General features: G+C 47.5%; 1 protein-coding gene across 3 annotated transcripts; it reads right to left on the reverse strand.

Annotated features, from left to right (window-relative positions):
- Window positions 1-1,779: 1,779 nt before the first annotated feature.
- LOC309536932 (uncharacterized protein) lies at window positions 1,780-18,316 on the reverse strand. Of its 3 annotated transcripts, none has more exons than XR_014221733.1 (6): window positions 17,662-18,316; window positions 11,945-12,203; window positions 8,133-8,166; window positions 6,584-6,704; window positions 3,260-4,262; window positions 1,780-2,783 (listed from the first exon to the last, which is right to left on the reverse strand). XR_014221733.1 is itself a non-coding variant. In XM_082231343.1 (5 exons), the coding sequence occupies exons 1-5, from the start codon at window positions 17,717-17,719 to the stop codon at window positions 3,955-3,957; spliced, it is 780 nt and encodes a 259-aa protein (XP_082087469.1). In that variant the 5' UTR covers window positions 17,720-18,316; the 3' UTR covers window positions 3,088-3,954. The 3 variants fall into 3 exon arrangements, 1 of the variants encoding a protein (XP_082087469.1); XR_014221734.1 differs by having other exon boundaries at window positions 11,945-12,216; XM_082231343.1 differs by lacking the exon at window positions 1,780-2,783 and having other exon boundaries at window positions 3,088-4,262.
- Window positions 18,317-18,917: the final 601 nt, after the last annotated feature.

Below are 18,917 nucleotides of genomic sequence, written 5' to 3' on the forward strand. Positions count from 1 at the left end.
AGAGACAATAACTGGGTGCACTCTTCCCACCTTGGATCAAATCTACGCTCCTAGGCGCCATAAGAAAGCTGCAGACATAGCGCAGGATAGTGCGCACCCCGGAAATGATCTCTTTCAGCTTCTGCCTTCTGGAAGAAGGTACAGGGTTATAAAGAGAAGGACTAGCCACCTGAGAAACAGTTTCTACCCAAATGCGATTTTGGTTTTAAACGCATTGTAGGGACGTGGGTGGCGCTGTGGGTTAAGCCACCGCTTCAGGTTACAGAGTTCTGCTAACCCAGAAATAGTACCTTGGGTTAAGTACCTTAACCCAAGGTACTTAAGCAGGGGAAATAGTACCTTAGATGAAAGGAACGCAGTGGATGTAGCCTACCTTGATTTCAGCAAGGCATTTGACAAGGTGCCCCATGATATTCTTGTAAAGAAGCTGGTAAAATGCGGTCTTGACTATGCTACCACTCAGTGGATTTGTAACTGGCTGACTGACCGAACCCAAAGGGTGCTCATCAATGGTTCCTCTTCATCCTGGAGAAGAGTGACTAGTGGGGTGCCACAGGGTTCTGTCTTGGGCCCGGTCTTATTCAACATCTTTATCAATGACTTGCATGATGGACTCAAGGGCATCCTGATCAAATTTGCAGATGACACCAAACTGGGAGGGGTGGCTAACACCCCAGAGGACAGGATCACACTTCAAAACAACCTTGACAGATTAGAGAACTGGGCCAAAACAAACAAGATGAATTTTAACAGGGAGAAATGTAAAGTATTGCACTTGGGCAAAAAAAATGAGAGGCACAAATACAAGATGGGTGACACCTGGCTTGAGAGCAGTACATGTGAAAAGGATCTAGGAGTCTTGGTTGACCACAAACTTGACATGAGCCAACAGTGTGACGCGGCAGCTAAAAAAGCCAATGCAATTCTGGGCTGCATCAATAGGAGTATAGCATCTAGATCAAGGGAAGTAATAGTGCCACTGTATTCTGCTCTGGTCAGACCTCACCTGGAGTACTGTGTCCAGTTCTGGGCACCACAGTTCAAGAAGGAACCTGACAAACTGGAACGTGTCCAGAGGAGGGCACCCAAAATGGTCAAAGGCCTGGAAACGATGCCTTATGAGGAACGGCTAAGGGAGCTGGGCATGTTTAGCCTGGAGAAGAGGAGGTTAAGGGGTGATATGATAGCCATGTTCAAATATAGAAAAGGATGTCACATAGAGGAGGGAGAAAGGTTGTTTTCTGCTGCTCCAGAGAAGCGGACACGGAGCAATGGATCCAAACTACAAGAAAGAAGATTCCACCTAAACATTAGGAAGAACTTCCTGACAGTAAGAGCTGTTTGACAGTGGAATTTGCTGCCAAGGAGTGTGGTGGAGTCTCCTCCTTTGGAGGTCTTTAAGCAGAGGCTTGACAACCATATGTCAGGAGTGCTCTGATGGTGTTTCCTGCTTGGCAGGGGGTTGGACTCGATGGCCCTTGTGGTCTCTTCCAACTCTAGGATTCTATGATTCTATGAAGAACTTTGCTTCAGGATAAGAACAGAAATCACACGGTGGCAGCGGAAGGCCCCATTAGCTAAAGTGGTACCTCAGGTTAAGAACAGCTTCAGGTTAAGAACAGACCTCCAGAACGAATTAAGTTCTTACCCAGAGGTACCACTGTACTGGACTGAGGCCGTTTAGGGCTTTCAAGGTCAGCACCAACACTTTGAATTGTGCTTGGAAACGTACTGGGAGCCAATATAGGTCTTTCAAGACCTGTGTTATGTGGTGTCGGTGGCTGCTCCCAGTCACGAGTCTTTCTAGGAAAGAAAGGCTCTTTCTAGATCACAATCTCCACACCAGGGATGCTATATTAATGGTAAAGTTCTGAGAAATTATTGAGAGATCTGACGTCTTTTGAGCAGTTCTCCCATAGCGCTGCACATCTTACGAGCATTAAGCATTACAACTACGAATTCCCATGGCGTCTCAAAGGCAAACAGGTTCATTATGTGTTATTTGCAATTGGCCGGTCTACGTATGCTTTGCACACAATGTGCTTCTGCAGAATGGCAATGGAATGTGTGCCAACTCTATGTCAAGTTCATGATGTGTCTAGTGATGTTTCACAACAGCAGTAATTGCTAATAAGCGATGACACAATCACCCAAACATTGCTAAGTCAATCAATAGCTGTAGTAGTACACAGGGAACCATTATCTCAATGTAAGCCTGAGGCGATAGAATTGAACATCCATAAAAATTGCAATTCAGCAGTTTGATGCTGGAGTCTCTTCCTGGAAATCAAGAACTGCCACGCTGAGGTCAGCAACAGGGGGTTGTCCTGGGAGGAGGCAAGGTTTTTCAGATATTGCCATTTCCGATGTCAGATTTGTGTGCATTTATTCTGTTGTGCGAGAGACGCGGGTGGCGCTGTGGGTTAAACCACAGAGCCTAGGACTTGCCGATCAGAAGGTCGGCGGTTCAAATCCCTGCGACGGGGTGAGCTCCCGTTGCTCGGTCCCTGCTCCTGCCCACCTAGCAGTTCGAAAGCACGTCAAAGTGCAAGTAGATCAATAGGTACCGCTCCAGCGGGAAGGTAAACGGTGTTTCCATGCGCTGCTCTGGTTCGCCAGAAGCGGCTTAGTCATGCTGGCCACATGACCTGGAAGCTGTACACCGGCTCCCTCGGCCAATAAAGCGAGATGAGTGCCACAACCCCAGAGTCGGCCACGACTGGACCTAACGGTCAGGGCTCCCTTTACCTTTATTCTGTTGTGCAAAGACTGGCCTGCTGGTCCTAAGCAGAATACAGAATAAGAAGCTCTGCGCTAGAAAGCCCTGAGCTAGAAAAAATAAAGGGAATGTGGAATGTCCTTTATGCATCTTAGGCTGGGTGAAGGGTCATTGGAATCCTCAGGAGGTGGCAGATTTTCCTTCCTTGGAGGTTTTCAAAGAGAGGATGGACAGCTATCTGTCAGGGACTCTTTAGCTGTGGTGGGGAAGATTCAGAGATTTGGCCCAAGCACCCCTTTATGACCTGGAACCTACAGCTACAGACCACAGCTCTCCTGATAACAAAGACTTTAAAACAGGGAGAGAGCAGGACCCTATCTCCACCACTGGTGGCACTGCACCAAGGTTAAGAAAGTCTGGCTACTAGTTTTCAAAGAAACCAGGAAGATCATTGGAAAGGAAGTTTCTCTTATACCCCCAACCTGCCCTTCAAAATCTATTTAATGAGGAGCTTAAAGGGTTGATTTCCCATCTTCTTACCGCAACCGGAGCCATTATCGCTCGTTTCTGGAAACATCTGAAGCAGGTGGATGTGGCTGCTTTGTGCTCTAAAGGATGGGAGATGCCCCTGTTAGAAAAGTTAACACACCAGAGGACAGAGCAAAAAAAGAAAAAGAAAGTAGTTTTCTTCTAGTTTGGTATGGATTTATTGCTCACGTTAACGACAAAAGGCATGGACAAGAAACCCCGGCCGAATGCAAATGGGCATGGTTAATTCTGTAAGAATTCACGATCAAACCTTGTGGTAGTTTTGTAGCTACACAATGCTTAACTTTAGTCCTTTTGCTTTATGCTGCCCCCCCCCCACCTGATGGAGAAAGTCCTTTGTGCTCATTTGAACCCTTCGTGATTTCCCCACTCTCTTTGTGGGGCGATCCCATGACTCTGTTCTGTATCTCGTTGCCTTGGTTTTAAAAATCCTTCAATAAAAAAATATTTAAAAAATAATAATGGGGAGGGGGGACAGGAAAAGGAGGTAAATCTCTGAAGCAGGAACCCCCACCGTTTTCAAACAAAGGGCATGTGCGGGAAATGTCTGTGAGGGGGTGCCAGACGATTGAGTCCTGGGGGAGAGGGAGGGAGCAGAGCACCCCCTTTTGCCAGCTCCGGATTAGAAGGCCCGCGATTTAGCCCTTTAGACCTCTCCCTTTGGGGCTCCCAGGCAACGACAGAGCCTAGAAGGCAAACCCCCCAAAATCCACCATGTCTAAGTCCTGCTCCATCCCGTCGTAATCGAGGGGCGCCTCGTACTGCGGTTCGGAATCACAGGCCGACGGGTGGTAGCCCAGCTCCTTGAAGTCCGGCGGGTGGGGGTCCGCAGGGGGTTCGGCTGTGGATGAGCTGACCATGTGACCCATGCTGGGACCAGCGGCGGCGCCCCCCACCAGGAGGCAGGCGGCCTTCACCCCTGTGTTGGGGGGCTTGGGGCCGTGGCGGAGGCAGTGCGGGGAGCAGGTTTCGTGGCACAGGCTGGACCTGGGAACTGGAGAGAAAAGCAAAGGGCAAGGGGTGTGTGTGAGAGGGGATAACCACCCTCATATAACCATCATGCTTGAGTCTAGTTAGCACATGAAGGGGTTAACGCCATAGAGTAACCTGTCCTGCCAGGCTTTGCCTGTCACTTCCTCTCACCTTGGGAGGAAATGGGCAACGAAGCCTTTTGTTGTACTCAGCCTACATGCGGATTCGGCATGTGAGGAGCTCTGACCTGCTCCCTCCAGCTGCATGGCTTTAACCAGCCTCTTTCGTTCCAGACAAGGATGGAGTCTGAAACTCCAGCCTTTTCCTCCTATCCTGATAGTTTAGCAACTTTTACCGTTTTGTTACCAAGAAACGTTTTACTGCCTGTGCAACTTTTTATGACTGCTGTACGGAAAACCACATGAATCTGACCTTTGAAGAGTTTGGTAAGTAAACCATTTCATAGCTGACCAAATGTGTGGTCTATTCACGTGCTAGGGAATACTTCGGGGTTCACTAGAAAACACATATTTTTAAAGGTTTTGCAGCCAAATTTCCATGCTTTCCTATGCTGCCTATTTTGTGATTGTTAAATCTCTGGAGAGGTTCTCTCACCAAAGATTACTTGCCCCAGACCTGGGTCTTGGCATCTGCAAGGAGACTGTGAGACCCAGGAAAGAGGATTGGAGGAGAGTTAGCCTAGCTGGGCAGTTGTGGTGGATGGTTGTTGTGGTAGCACCCAGAAGGCTATACAGCCTGCCTACCAATGGGAAACCCCCGAGCAGGATCCGACCACAAGAGCCCTCTTCCCTTCTGTGGTTTCCAGTGTGATAGGAATTTTAAATTCTTGGATATATAATAAATGTTCATAAATGTACCAACCAAGCACGTACATAGGTCAGCACAGGAAGACCGACCTGAAACCATTTTTGATTCCCAAACTGACCAAATGTTTTCTCTGCAAGGTCAAAGGAAAATGGAAAAGCCTCCCCATAGTCTTTTTCCTTCACAAATCCTGTCTTAAGTGTATTTCTGTGTATGAATAGGGTGAGCCTGTGACCTGCTTCAGGAACTAAGTATTTATCATTACAAAAAACTTGCCAGGCTCCCCAGGGTATCCAATCAAGTGAGCATTAACAGGTAACCTGTCAGACAAGATAAACAACGCACTCAGATTTCTGCTGTAGACCGCCTTTTCTATGATGTAGGTATAATGTATCTGGGGTGGTGGTCTTGGGTTACACCCCTTCTGTGATGTATGTATGATGTATGGAGGGGTGGTCTTGAGCTCCAGGGCAGGGAATTTAAAATGTCTATATAAGGGCAGGCGCACCTTGGTTCTGGGTTCCTCCTCCTTTCCTGCGGGTGAGGAGAGCACCCTGTTGCAACAGATCAATAAAGATCAGGCTTACTAGCTGCTTTGCTTCTCAATATTCTCTGGTTGGCCTCTGTTATTTTCTCCTACCAATAGGGAACCTACGTAAGGACTCTATATGGGCTCTTGGGTACCCCATAAGGGAACAAAGGGCAGATTTTTGTTTACAACACCAGCAACTGGGATTCAGATGCGTTGCTGCCCTCCAACTGTGCAGGACAGAGCACAGCCATTGATAGTCTTCTCCTCCATTAATTTGTCTTAATCCTCTTTTAAAGCCTTCTGGTTTGGTAGCTATCACTGCTTCCTGCAGCAGCCAGTTCCACAAGGAAATGGAGATACGGCTGGGCTGGCTGGGACATGTTGTCCGGAAGGCACCGGTTTGGGGAATGTAAAGCAAACCGGCTTCCTCTGTGTTCATTATGGTTGCCACCCCTCCAGCTAATCCCGTCTGATTGGCATCTCTCTTGCCCTGACCCAAGAGGGGATGTTAGAATTCCTGCTCCGTGATTGCAATCATGGGATTGTTGTCTATCACATGATGGTGTATGTTTTGACTCCACCAAGTGGGAAGTGACGGAGACAGGATGTTTGTGTTCCTGTGTTCCGTGAAGTGGGACTATTGTCCTTTGTTCTTTTCCTCTTTTCTGTCTGATGCTGGAGAGAGAGGGAGCCATGTTGCAGGGCTCCGTGTGTGTTTATATGTAAATAAAGTAGATTAGCCAAAATGCTGAGGTCTGTCACAAATATCTGCGAAGACTCTGCGGATCCCTAAGTGTGCCGGTGTCAGTTGGCATCGGTCGCTGTGATGTTCGGGCTGAAGAAAGATTTTGATTGACTAGGAGGGAGAGAACATGCCAGTCGGGCATGTGTCTCTACCAGGGTCCTACTTGAGAGTAGGCTGAGCTCCTGACAGGGATGCCCATATGTGGCCCACTGGTGCCCCACACAACCCCTGGAACCGCTACCTTCTCGTCTCTCCGTGCTGGGGCTGGGAGACCCGCTGTCCCCAGCGCTTTTCCAGAAGCGCTTTCTCACTGGTGAGTTGATGTGGAGCTTGCAGCTGGAGGGCGATCCCTGGGAGAAGCTCTGCAGAAAGAAGCCGAGAATCACAGTCGGAAGAACCCCAGAGGGTCATCTAGATCATGGGTAGGCAAACTAAGGCCTGGGGGCCGGATCTGGCCCAAAAGCCTTCTAAATCCTTGTTTTTACATGAGGAGAATGTGTCCTTTTATTTAAAATGCATCTCTGGGTTATTTGTGGGGCATAGGAATTCGTTCATTTTTCCCCCTTTCAAAATATAGTCCGGCTATATATTTTGTGAATACATAGAATCAGCAAGACTTACAGCATTGGTAAGAGGCCAGTCAGACCAAAAACTGATAGAGTAGACTTGCGTGAAGGAATACATTAAAAAAAACACGTTCCGGTATTAATATATCAATATGCAACGAATGATACTTATTGAGTAAAAAATTAAGAAAAAAATGGGTATAAGATGAGATAGTCAAAAATAATATTGATACCTAGCAAAACGAAGAAAAGAAACAAAGGAAGCCACATATAGGTGGAGGGAAGTCAAAATTTATGTCTGTATGTTTAGTTTGTATCTCTGTTTTCTTTTTTGGTAATCTATTTTGAGAGGTGTATGTATCTATGTATAATAAGTTTCTTTAGTGTTCTGGTTTTTGTTTGTAAGTACAGTGGTACCTCGGGTTGCATACGCTTCAGGTTACAGACTCCGCTAACCCAGAAATAGTGCTTCAGGTTAAGAACTTTGCTTCAGGATGAGAACAGAAATCGTGCTCCGGTGGCGCAGCAGCAGCGGGAGGCCCCATTAGCTAAAGTGGTGCTTCAGGTTAAGAATAGTTTCAGGTTAAGTATGGAGCTCCGGAACGAATTAAGTACTTAACCCAAGGTACCACTGTATTGCATTTATCAATAAGATAGATAGATAGATAGATAGATAGATAGATAGATAGATAGATGATAGATAGATAGTCCGACCCCACACAAGGTCTGAGGAATAGTAGACTGGCCCCCTGCTGAAAAAGTTTGCTGACTCCTGATCTAGATGCAGGAATCCAGTCAGGAACAGCCTAACCCCTCTGAATGTTTGGCCAAATTCTATGTCCCTTCCATTTTCACCCTCTGCTTTTCAGAAGTGTTACTGCTCCTGACTTTAACTAGTCATTGTGGCTAGTTAAAACCCTGCCTCAAGGCGCCTTTACCACATGAAAAGATTGACATACAGCCAAACCTCGGTTGTCGAACGTAATCCGTTCCGGAAGACCATTTGACTTCCAAAACATTCCACTACCGAAAACTGAAATCGGAAAGCCTCAGTACAATAGGGAAACTCAAAACATTCGGTTTCCGAAGATCATTAAAAAACCGGAGACCTTAATTCCAGTTTTTTGGTGTTCGGGAGCCAAAAGGTTCGAAAACAGAGCTGTTCAAGAACCGAAGGGAAAAGGGCAATTTTTGTTTACAACAGTTTCCATTTCAAATCCTCACCTCTTTGACTTTTCTCAAGATGTTCAGCCACCGCCTGCAGGAAAAAAGGAAAACAGGATTTTGTGTTATGGATGCCGTTGTGTCTCATCACGTACTCTGCCCCTGCAAGCATCAACTCCGTTGACCCATCTGGCATCTTACGGTGCCGTAACTGCCTTGGCCTAAGGGTCAGAGTGTTGGATCAGGACCTGGGAGAAACCAGGGTTCAAATTCCTCCACTCAGGGCTTATCCACACTTGCTCTTTCAAGGCAGTCTGCGCTTTGAAGCTCAGTGGCCAAGCAGCCCCCCCTTTTTTTTTGTTCTGGAACTTTCCTTGTGGTAACCTGCTCTTTAAAAGCAGGCAAATGGCCATCCGTGGAAAACCCAAATTGACATTTGCTCCGGTTGAGTGCAAAAGTGCAGGTTTTCATGGGGAAAGTTCTGGGGCAAAGCCAAGCAAATCAGACATACAGTGGTACCTCGGTTTACGAACTTAATCCGTTCCGGAAGTCCATTCTTAAACTGAAACCGTTCTTAAACTGAGCCACGCTTTCCCTAATGAGGCCTCCTGCCGCCAGTGCCCTCCCATCGTTCGGATTTCGTTCTTAGACCGGGGTAAAGTTCTCAAACCGGGACACTGCTTCCGGTTTTGTGGAGTTCGTAAACCGAATCGTTCGTAAACAGGGCTGTTCTTAAACCGAGGTACCACTGTATATCCAAGCTAGAGCCTGGATAGCTCAGTTGGCTAGAGCGTGGTGCCGATAACGCCAAGGTTGGAAGTTCAAAGTGGCTTATTCCTGCCTTGCAGGGGGTTGGAATGGATGATCTTTGGGGTCCTTTCCGTCTCAACCGTTTTGTGATCCTATGCCGCTTTTAAGCGCACACATGTGCCTGGGGCAAAAGGTCAGTGTGGTGAGTCCTCAGCCATGAGGCTCAACTGGATGACCTTGAGGCCAGTCGCTGCCTCTCAGCCTAAGTTCCCTTCCAGGGTTGTTTTGAGAATAAAATGGGGAGGTGGAGAAGCAAGCACAACGCTTTGAGCTCCTTGGGAGAAAAGGTCGGCTATAAATGTAAGAAATAAATGCGCTGTAGGAAGAGGAACAAAAATAAGACTGCCAGTATTGTTGCACCTGGGGATGCGGGTAGCGCTGTGGTCTAAACCACAGAGCCTAGGACTTGCCGATCAGAAGGTCGGCGGTTCGAATCCCAGCAACGGGGTGAGCTCCCGTTGCTCGGTCCCTGCTCCTGCCAACCTAGCAGTTCAAAATCATGCCAGCGCAAGTAGATAAATAGGTACCGCTTTGGCGGAAAGGTACCGTATTTTTTGCTCTATAACATGCACCTGACCATAACACGCACATAGTTTTTAGAGGAGGAAAGTCCATAGGCATGCAACCCGTAGGCATTCCCTCCATAACACGCACAGACATTTCCCCTTACTTTTTAGGAGGAAAAAAGTGAGTGTTATGGTGCAAAAAATACGGTAAATGGCATTTCCGTGCGCTGCTCTGGTTCACCAGAAGCGGCTTAGTCATGTGGCCACATGACCCGGAAGCTGTACGGCGGCTCCCTTGGCCAGTAAAGCGAGATGAGCGCCGCAACCCCAGAGTCAGTCACAACTGGACCTAATGGTCAGGGGTCCCTTTACCTTTACTTATCGTTGCACCTTTATGCAATTTTTAAAAATTATTATTATTATTATTATTATTATTATTATTATTATTATTATTTCACAAATATGGAGGGTAGTTTTAAATAGTAATGAAATACATGGTGAAAAGTTGGCACAGAGCCTAGAAGCATTTTATTCATACCAACGTTGCTCACATTTTCAGATCAAAACTTGATTTTCATATGCAGCCAATATAAAAAAGAAATTTGTCCTTTTTACGTCTCATGCATTCTGGTACATCTTTTTATGACTTATGCATTCGGGTACAGCTTATTGTGCAAAAATACAGCAACACATAACAAACATATTTAACTCCTGGGCCACTTTTAGTTGCATCCATTAAAATATTAACCAGGACACGCTGAATGAAATCTATTCCTCTGCAAAACACTCTACACCTGAAATGTACCTGAAGACACAAGGTCAGTCTCCAGTGTTCTCTATGGCTCTGATGATGGCTAAGTGTAGGGGTGCAAATATCCAGAGTGTGGGGGGTCAGGTGGGATTGCTATGAGGAATCATGAAATATGGAGCAAGCCAGTTGTGTCTGCGATGAACGCATTGCATTGACTGGGTTTGATTCATTGACAACAGTTTCTGATCAAATCCCACAAGCCTCTCCACCTCTGGCATTTGCTTTCTCTATGCCTGACAGTCACGTATCAGCATTCATATACACATTCATATACATTCATTATGACACATCCTGGGTCATAAAAATGATAGTTAGCTTTGATGTACCTTCCCTTGGTTTTGTTAATCTTACGGCCAGGAAATAGTTTCACATGGAGGTGATAAATATGCCTAATCTTTCCTTGCCATCCTTCCTCTCCTGTTTACCGCTTGTTTATGACCTCCGGGTTTGCTGAATGCATTCCTCCTTTTATCCTGTTTTATTTACCCCAGAATGTATGCATGCTCAAGTAGGAAATAGTTTCTTTGTAGTTAAAAGAATTTCTTCTGATCTGACTTTGTCCCACGTGGGGGTTTTGAAATGCTCAGAGGAAATCTGATTGGTTCTTACGAACACAGTGTAAAAAGTTCTTTTGTGAATAAAACGACCTGGGCCGAGGGGTGGACAGGAATTATTATTATACGTACTCCTCCCAGAGTCTTTCTGGTCAGGCCTCGTGTGTACCGTATTTTTCGCTCTATAGGACGCACTTTTCCCCCTCCAAAATTTAAGGGGAAATGTGTGTGCGTCCTATGGAGCGAATGCAGGCTCCTTGGCTTCAGCGATAGCAACGCAAAGCCTCCGAAGCGCAGAGGGAGCGATCCCTCCGCGCTCCAGAGGCTACGCGTTGCTTTCGCTGAAGCCTGGAGAGCAAGAGGGGTGGGTGCGCACTGAGAGCCAGTGTGGTTAAGAGCGGTAGTCTCGTAATCTGGGGAACCGGGTTCGCGTCTCCGCTCCTCCACCTGCAGCTGCTGGGTGACCTTGGGCCAGTCACACTTCTTTGAAGTCTCTCAGCCCCACTCACCTCACAGAGTGGTTGTTGTGGGGGAGGAAGGGAAAGGAGAATGTTAGCCGCTTTGAGACTCCTTAAAGGGAGTGAAAGGCGGGATATCAAATCCAAACTCTTCTTCTTCTTCTTCTTCAGGGATAGCCGCCTGAAGCCTTCGGAGCGCAGCGCGAGTTCCCGCTGCGTTCCGGAGGCTTCAGGTTCCTTTTGCTGAAGCCGGGAGAGCAAGACTCTCCCGGCTTCAGTAAAAGGAACCCAAAGCCTGCGGAGTGCAGCAGGAACTTGCGCTGCGCTCCGCAGGCTTCGGGTTGCCTTCACTGAAGCCTGGAGAGCGAGAGAGGTTAATGCGCACCGACCCCACTCACTCTCCAGGCTTCCAAGGTAGCCGCCTGAAGCTTCCAGATCGCAAGGTGCGTCCTATGGTCGGGTGCGTCTTATAGAGCGAAAAATGCGATATTTTATTAATCAGAGTCCAATCCTTCCTCGCTTTGGGAACGCTACAGCTAAGTCACAAGCAACACTATTACGCAATTGCATGGTGTGCAACAATGCTAGGAATGTTGGAAATCGCCTCCGCAAGTTGTAGTGACGACAACCAACTTGGATGGCTTTGAAAGGGGACTGGGTGAATTTGCGGAGGCCCTCATGCAGCCACAGTTCCCAGCACCCGTCATGAACTACAGAAGGAGGGCAGACCCACCTGCACACTTGGCCGTCAGGGGCGAGGAAGAGGAGGAACTTGCCGTCGCGGAGACTCAGCCCCAGGCAGCTGTCCGTCTGGGCTCCCAGAGGAAGGCGCGGCAGGTCGCAGATCTCGCTGCCCTCCAGGATGGCCTCGCAGCTGCTGCCCAGGGAGATGCCCAGCTCGGCCGGGGAGTCGGCATCCGGGCAGATGAGCAGGCTGCCGTCCAGCGAAACGACAAGGAACTTCTCCTTCCACTGCTTGAAAAGGAAGCCTCCTGCAAAGGACCACTTGAGGTCAAGGTTGGCAAGGAGGTAGAAGTCAGAAGCGTGAGAGCATTTGTTTTGGTTCAAGGCCAAGGAATCTCAGCCGACTAGCTTCGAGGGCGGAAGGTGTGACTCGCAGGCAGATATGAGCCCCAGGACCTTTCCATTGGCAACCCAATTTGGTTATAATAATAATATAATATAATAATTATTATTTATACCCCGCCCATCTGGCTGGGCTTCCCCAGCCACTCTGAGCGGCTTCCAACAAAATATTAAAATAAAGTAATGCATCAAACATTAAAAGCTTCCCTAAACAGGTCTGCCTTCAAATGTCTTCTAAAAGTCTGGTAGTTGTTTTTCTCTTTGACATCTGGAGGGAGGGCGTTCCACAGGGCGGGTGCCACCACCGAGAAGGCCCTCTGCCTGGTTCCCTGTAACTTGGCTTCTTGCAGTGAGGGAACTGCCAGAAGGCCCTCGGCACTGGACCTCAGTGTCCAGGCAGAACGATGTGGGTGGAGACGCTCCTTCAGGTATACTGGACCGAGGCCGTTTAGGGCTTTAAAGGTCAGCACCAACACTTTGAATTGTGCTCAGAAACGTACTGGGAGCCCGTGTAGGTCTTTCAAGACCAGTGTTATGTGGTCTCGGCGGCCGCTTCCAGTCACCAGTCTAGCTGCTGCATTCTGGATTAATTGCAGTTTCCGGGTCACCTTCAAAGGTAGCCCCACTAAGAGCGCATTGCAGTAGTCCAAGCGGGAGATAACCAGAGCATACACCACTCTGGCGAGACAGTCTGTGGGCAGGGAGGGTCTCATCCTGCGTACCAGATGCAGCTGGCACACAGCCGCCCTGGATACAGAATTAACCTGCGCCTCCATGGACAGCTGTGAGTCCAAAATGACTCCCAGGCTGCACACCTGGTCCTTCAGGGGCACAGTTACCCCATTCAGGACCAGGGAATCCCCCACACCCGCCCACCTCCTGTCCCCCAAAAAGAGTACTTCTGTCTTGTCAGGATTCAACCTCAGTCTTATAGAATGGTAGGGTTGGAAGGGACCCCCAAGGGTCTTCCAAACCAACCCCCAGAACACCCTTGACTCTTGGGGACTAGCAACTTCCTCTGCTCCCTTTTGGACGGAAGTGGGGATTATGCCTTCTTGCCCTCTCCTCCGCTGTTCATCAGGCTCTCTCATTACTGAGTGGACGGATGGCTCGTTTATCCCAGAGAGTAATTTGCTACTAAGGAGATTCCGTTTCCATCAATCTGTCGCAGGCCGACGACGGGACAAACATCATGCACAGCAACAAACAGATTAAAACAATGATTAAATTCTCTCGTGGGCGCTTTGGGATTAGGATTCAATCAAATGCTAGCGGCAATAATCCCAAAAGGCCGGGGCGGGGGGAGAATGCAGTTTCATACCCTGCAACATTTATCTGACGAAAATAGGGATGTCCGATTACATACTACTACTACTACTACAAATAATTTTATTATATATACTCCGCCCATCTGACTAAGTTGCCCCAGCCGCTCTGGATGGCTTGCAACATATATAAAAACATAATAAAACATTAAGCATTAAACAAAACCAGAGCTGCCTTCAGATGTCATTTAAAAGTTGTATAGACATGTTGTTTAGTCGTTTAGTCGTGTCCGACTCTATAGACATACCCAAGGACAAAAGGAATATATTTTTGTATATAACCGCAGCCGCAAGAATACTTATGGCAAAATATTGGAAAATAGAAAAAGTACCACAAATGATTTGTGAGTTTGCCGAGATGGCAAAAATGACTCCATCAATCATGGGCTGCTCCAGTCAAAAATTCTATACAGATTGGGAATGCATAGGTGAAGACATGAAGAAATATGGGGTTAAAGCAGAACTCTTAATAGGCAATTGTGTAAGGATGAAAGAAGTAATTATAATTTATAAGGTTTCATGTTATTTTATTTTGTTAAAGCAACTAGATACAATATTATGTTGGGAAGATCTCACACAGGTGAAGGGAAGCAGTGGGGAGGAGGGGTTAGGTTGAATTTGGGAAATAAATTAATATATGGGACAGCAAAGGATATAATAGATTCTTATAGAATAGTAATATATTGTAACCAGAATAGAAGTTCAAAAGGGGAAGTAAATGTATTTTTAGTATTTTCACTATTGTAATAGTTATTACAATGTTCAGGGAAGTTTTTAATATTTAACGCTGTACTTTTTTAAACACTTGATTGGGAGCCGCCCAGAGTGACTGGGGAGACTCAGCCAGATGGGCAGGGTAAAAATAATAAATTATTATTATTATAGTATTATTATTTCTGATTTGTAGAAGGCCATGTTAACTCAGACTTCTTTGTTTTGCTGTCTGTATAATTTTCTTCCAGTAGTGATGTATGGAAGTGAGAGCTGGACCATAAAGGCGGCTGATTGCTGAAGAATCAATGCTTTTGAATTCTGGTGCTGGAGGAGACTCTTGAGAGTCCCATGGACTGCAAGAAGATCAAACCTCTACATTCTGAAGGAAATCAGCCCTGAGTGCTCAATTGAAGGACAGATCCTGAAGCTGAGGCTCCAAGACTTTGGCCACCTCATGAGAAGAGAAGACTCCCTGGAAAAGACCCTGATGTTGGGAAAGATGGAGGGCACAAGGAGAAGGGGACGACAGAGGACAAGATGGTGGGACAGTGTTCTCGAAGCTACCAGCATGAGTTTGACCAAACTGCGGAAGGCAGTGGAAGACAGGAGTGCCTGGCGTGCTCTGGTCCAGGGGGATATCATAGAACGATAAAAAGCTTTGTTATTTCCTTTTGCAGGCCAGGAAGATTACCCAGCTGACCAGAGGAGCTGGGGCAACTCAGTCATACGGGCCGAGTACGAATAAGAAAATTATTATTGTTATTACTGTGCTAAATTTGGGCCTGGGGTACCCTCGTCATCAGGGTTTGGGGTGAGCTGATCCTTTTGCACAGCTGGGAGATCTGGTGCTTTGGGTTTAATCAACTAAATTATGCAATTAATTAATTAAAGGTCTAGGAGCAGATTTTTAAAAAATGTAATTTAAAAGCATCCTGATTGACCTAGAAAGTGTTTTTTTTTCTCCTGCCTGGTGAGAAAAACTCTTTGTGTTCATCTCCCCAAAATCCTCCCTATGAGAAATGGGACACACAAGGGCAGAATCAGCCAGTTGCATCCCTTGCCTGGTGTAAGGAGATGCAAGACTGGTGGGATTATAAAGGAATCATGACCCGCGGTGGGGGTTTATTTATTTGTGCTGGGGCTCAATCCTGGCACCTGCTTCCACTCCAGTAGCAGGAATGAGCCCTGGGATGTATGAAAGAGGAGCCGTCCCTGCCTTTGAGCAGGTACAGAGTGTAAATCGCTCTCACTGAGGATGAGAGGGAGCGTTCACTGCTTTCTAGAAATTGCCACAATGCAAAATTAGCCCCCCTGTTGGGTGAAAGCTGCCTAGCTGTGGAAATTTTTTGACATTTTAAAATAAAGATGAAATAACCCACAAAGTGTGGCTGACAGAAATTCAACAGGCACAGCTCATCACTATAACCATTCTGCTCCCCCCCCCCAAGGCTGAAGGCATCCTCCACCTGTTGAATTTCTGCCTGCATAGCTGCTGGCACAACACTGACTTATTTACACTTAGCCAGGACTTTAGGAATCTCTGGAGTCTGGGAATCTCAAACGGCAGATTCAAAGGGAAGAGATCTCATCTTCTTAATCTCAGTTCTAATTCTGAATATTCCCCAAACGCTAAATCAACAAACCTACTTCCAGGGCACAAGTCTCCTCCAGGGCTGAATCCCATAGCCTCATTGTTCCTTTGCTTGCTTGCTTTTGTATATTTATCTATTTAAAGAAATATCTGTATACCGCCCTCTCATGAAATATCACGGCCGGCACAACAATATACGGAACTAAACTCATTAACAGCAGTACAGAGCCAGCATCAGAACGAACAGCTACTTGGGAACAATCACATATCTATCCTCTTCTTTCTTGCAAAACGCTGCATTTAGATGTCCCCACCCTCCAAAAAACACCCCGAGCTTTGATTAGAATTGAGAAAAAGAACAACCTTTACACATTTTAAGCTGGAGATTTTTAAGCAGCCTGAGCACCTGGCTTCTGGTTGAGAAGTCATTAACCTGCTGTTATGAAAAAGACACGATGAACTGCTAGGAAAGATGAATGGGCCCTTTGAACATGTGCAGAGCGCTGTTTTGTGCAACCCTGAGACCCTACACAGCCGGGATTAGGGAATGAAGCAGGCATCTTGTGGGGCAGAGAGGGTGCTACTTCCAGCTACTTTTGAGTCCCACTCCCCATAACCTTTGTCCCAGCGATTTCTCCGGGCTTGCATTTGCCTTTCCATATTCCTTAATCTAGACAGCATCTTAAAAAGCAGAGACATCACTTTGCCAACAAAGGTCCATATAGTTAAAGCCATGGTTTTCCCAGTAGTGATGTATGGAAGTGAGAGCTGGACCATAAAGAAGGCTGATTGCCGAATAATGGATGCTTTTGAATTCTGGTGCTGGAGGAAACTCTTGAGAGTCCCATGGACTGCAAGAAGATCAAACCTCTCCATTCTGAAGGAAATCAGCCCTGAGTGCTCACTGGAAGGACAGATCTTGAAGCTGAGGCTCCAAGACTTTGGCCACCTCAGGAGAAGAGAAGACTCCCTGGAAAAGACCCTGATGTTGGGAAAGATGGAGGGCGCAAGGAGAAGGGGACGACAGAGGACGAGATGGTGGGACAGTGCTTTCGAAGCTACCAGCATGAGTTTGACCAAACTGCGGGAGGCAGTGGAAGACAGGAGTGCCTGGCGTGCTCTGGTCCAGGAGGTCGCGAAGAGTCGGACACGACTAAACGACTAAACAACAGCAACATCCCTTAATCTAGACAGGGACTTTGCTAGCAACTCAGAAGTCCCACCAAATTGCATACCCACACATACACATTGATACATAAATACAGGTTTTTGAGCCAATTAAGCTGGGAAATGGCTGTGGGTGCCTCATGCCTAGCTGTCAACTTTCCCCTTTTCTTGCGAGGAATCCTATTCGGAATACGGGAATAAAAAAAGGGAAACGTTGACAGCTATGGCCCTAGTGGTTGGAGCCAGCCCCTCACTCTCAGCCTAACCTCCCTCACAGGACTGTCGTGAGGATGAAATGGGGAGAGGGAAAAGTATGCAAGCCACCCTGAGGTCTTTTGCAAAACAGCAGCCCTGCGAGCAAAAGTGGTTTCTTTCTTTAAAAAGCATTTTTAAAAAGAGGGGGTGCGGAAAGAGCAGGAGAGCTAGGCAACAGCAACAACAACAACAACATGGATTCTTGTTCCCACCCTGCCCCCCAACAAGATGCCACGGGCAGGGTGGTGCATTTCTGCCCTGATGGGGCAGAGTGCCAGGGTCGTGGGGGGGGGGGGAGTTGGGGTAACTCACCATATTTGCGGAGGTAGCCCCGATGGATCCCTGTGGGGATCTCCGTGGCGCTGCTCATCCCGCCGGGAGCCACCCATCAGAGGGCAGCGTGGCGAGGAGGGGGCAGGCACAGGCAGGCAGAGGCTCTGAAAACAAGCCGATGCTGCTGCTCTGATCGTCTAATCCCCGGAGCATCCCTGAAGCAGCATCCCTCTCAGCCAATCAGAGCCCAGCTGGGAGCAGCCTCTTCACCTATCCACAGAAAGCAGGCTGTGGGTATGGAGGGCGGCCTCCCAGTTCACCCAGTCTGGCCACTGGCTGGATTCTGCCTCCGTGTGTTGGACTGGGAGAGACCAGGGATGCTGCCTCAATACGTGTGTGGGGTGAAGGGGGAGGAGACAGAGACTTTTTTGTGGTGGCTCCTTGCTTTCGCAAGGCACCCTCACCCTCACTGAGGCACCGGGCAGGGCCATTTCTGCTCCCTGCTACTGGTTCTGTGACTTTTTCCTCTTTTTTTCCCCTATTTATTTGATTTATTTCCCTCCTGCTTTCCTCCAAGGAGCTCAAGGTGGCAAGCATGCCTCTGTTTTATCCTCACAACAACCCTGTGGGGGTAGGAAGGGCTAAGAGGCAGTGATGGCCCCCCAAGGGCACGCCCACTGGTGGGGTTTGAACCCTGGTCCTTCCCGGGTCCTAGTGCCAAGCTTTAAGTTTAACCACTACAACACACTGGCTTTGCCAACTTGGTTGCTGTTTTAAGGTTTGCTATTAGTTTGTATTATTATTATTATTATTATTATTATTATTATTATTATTATTATTCTGGCCCCCTGCCAGGGATACTTTAGCTAATATTGCAGGGGCACGTGGGGATCCCTTTCCAATTCTACAATTCCAAGGTGATGATTCCAAATAATAACAATGATAATATTAATTTTATTATTTGAACCCTGCCCACCTGGCTGAGCGGCACCCGTGCAATTTCTTTTCTTTTTCTACTTCCTTCTTTCTTCAACCCAGGAACAGCTGGAATAGCTCAGTCGTGGGAGCGTGAGACTTTCCACCTCGGGGTCTTGGGTTCGAGTCCCACGATGGGCAAAAATATTCCTGCCTTGCAGGGGGTTGGACTAGATGACCCTTCAGTTGGGACTCTACCAGCTACGTGCGGTATACGATTCTATGAATGAGTTTGCAAGATTATAAGGAGGGGCTCGGAGCGGGGTCGGGGCAGGACATGGGCAGCCTGAGGATACGGCGGGTGGTCGCTGGGCGACGCC

This window comes from Podarcis vaucheri (genome assembly GCF_965113315.1).
Source record: "Podarcis vaucheri genome assembly, chromosome: 7".
In the NCBI taxonomy this organism is placed as follows: domain Eukaryota; kingdom Metazoa; phylum Chordata; class Lepidosauria; order Squamata; family Lacertidae; genus Podarcis; species Podarcis vaucheri.

Bases quoted from the DNA above. Each gene is read 5' to 3' on its own strand.
- LOC309536932 (XM_082231343.1), bottom strand. From the start codon at position 17,719: ATGAGCAGCGCCACGGAGATCCCCACAGGGATCCATCGGGGCTACCTC. The intron at 8,167-11,944 runs GTGGGTCTGCCC...TTTTTCCTGCAG, and splicing joins CCTGACGGCCAAGTGTGCAG to GCGGTGGCTGAACATCTTGA. The intron at 6,705-8,132 runs GTGAGGATTTGA...TTCTTTCTGCAG, and splicing joins TCTTGAGAAAAGTCAAAGAG to AGCTTCTCCCAGGGATCGCC.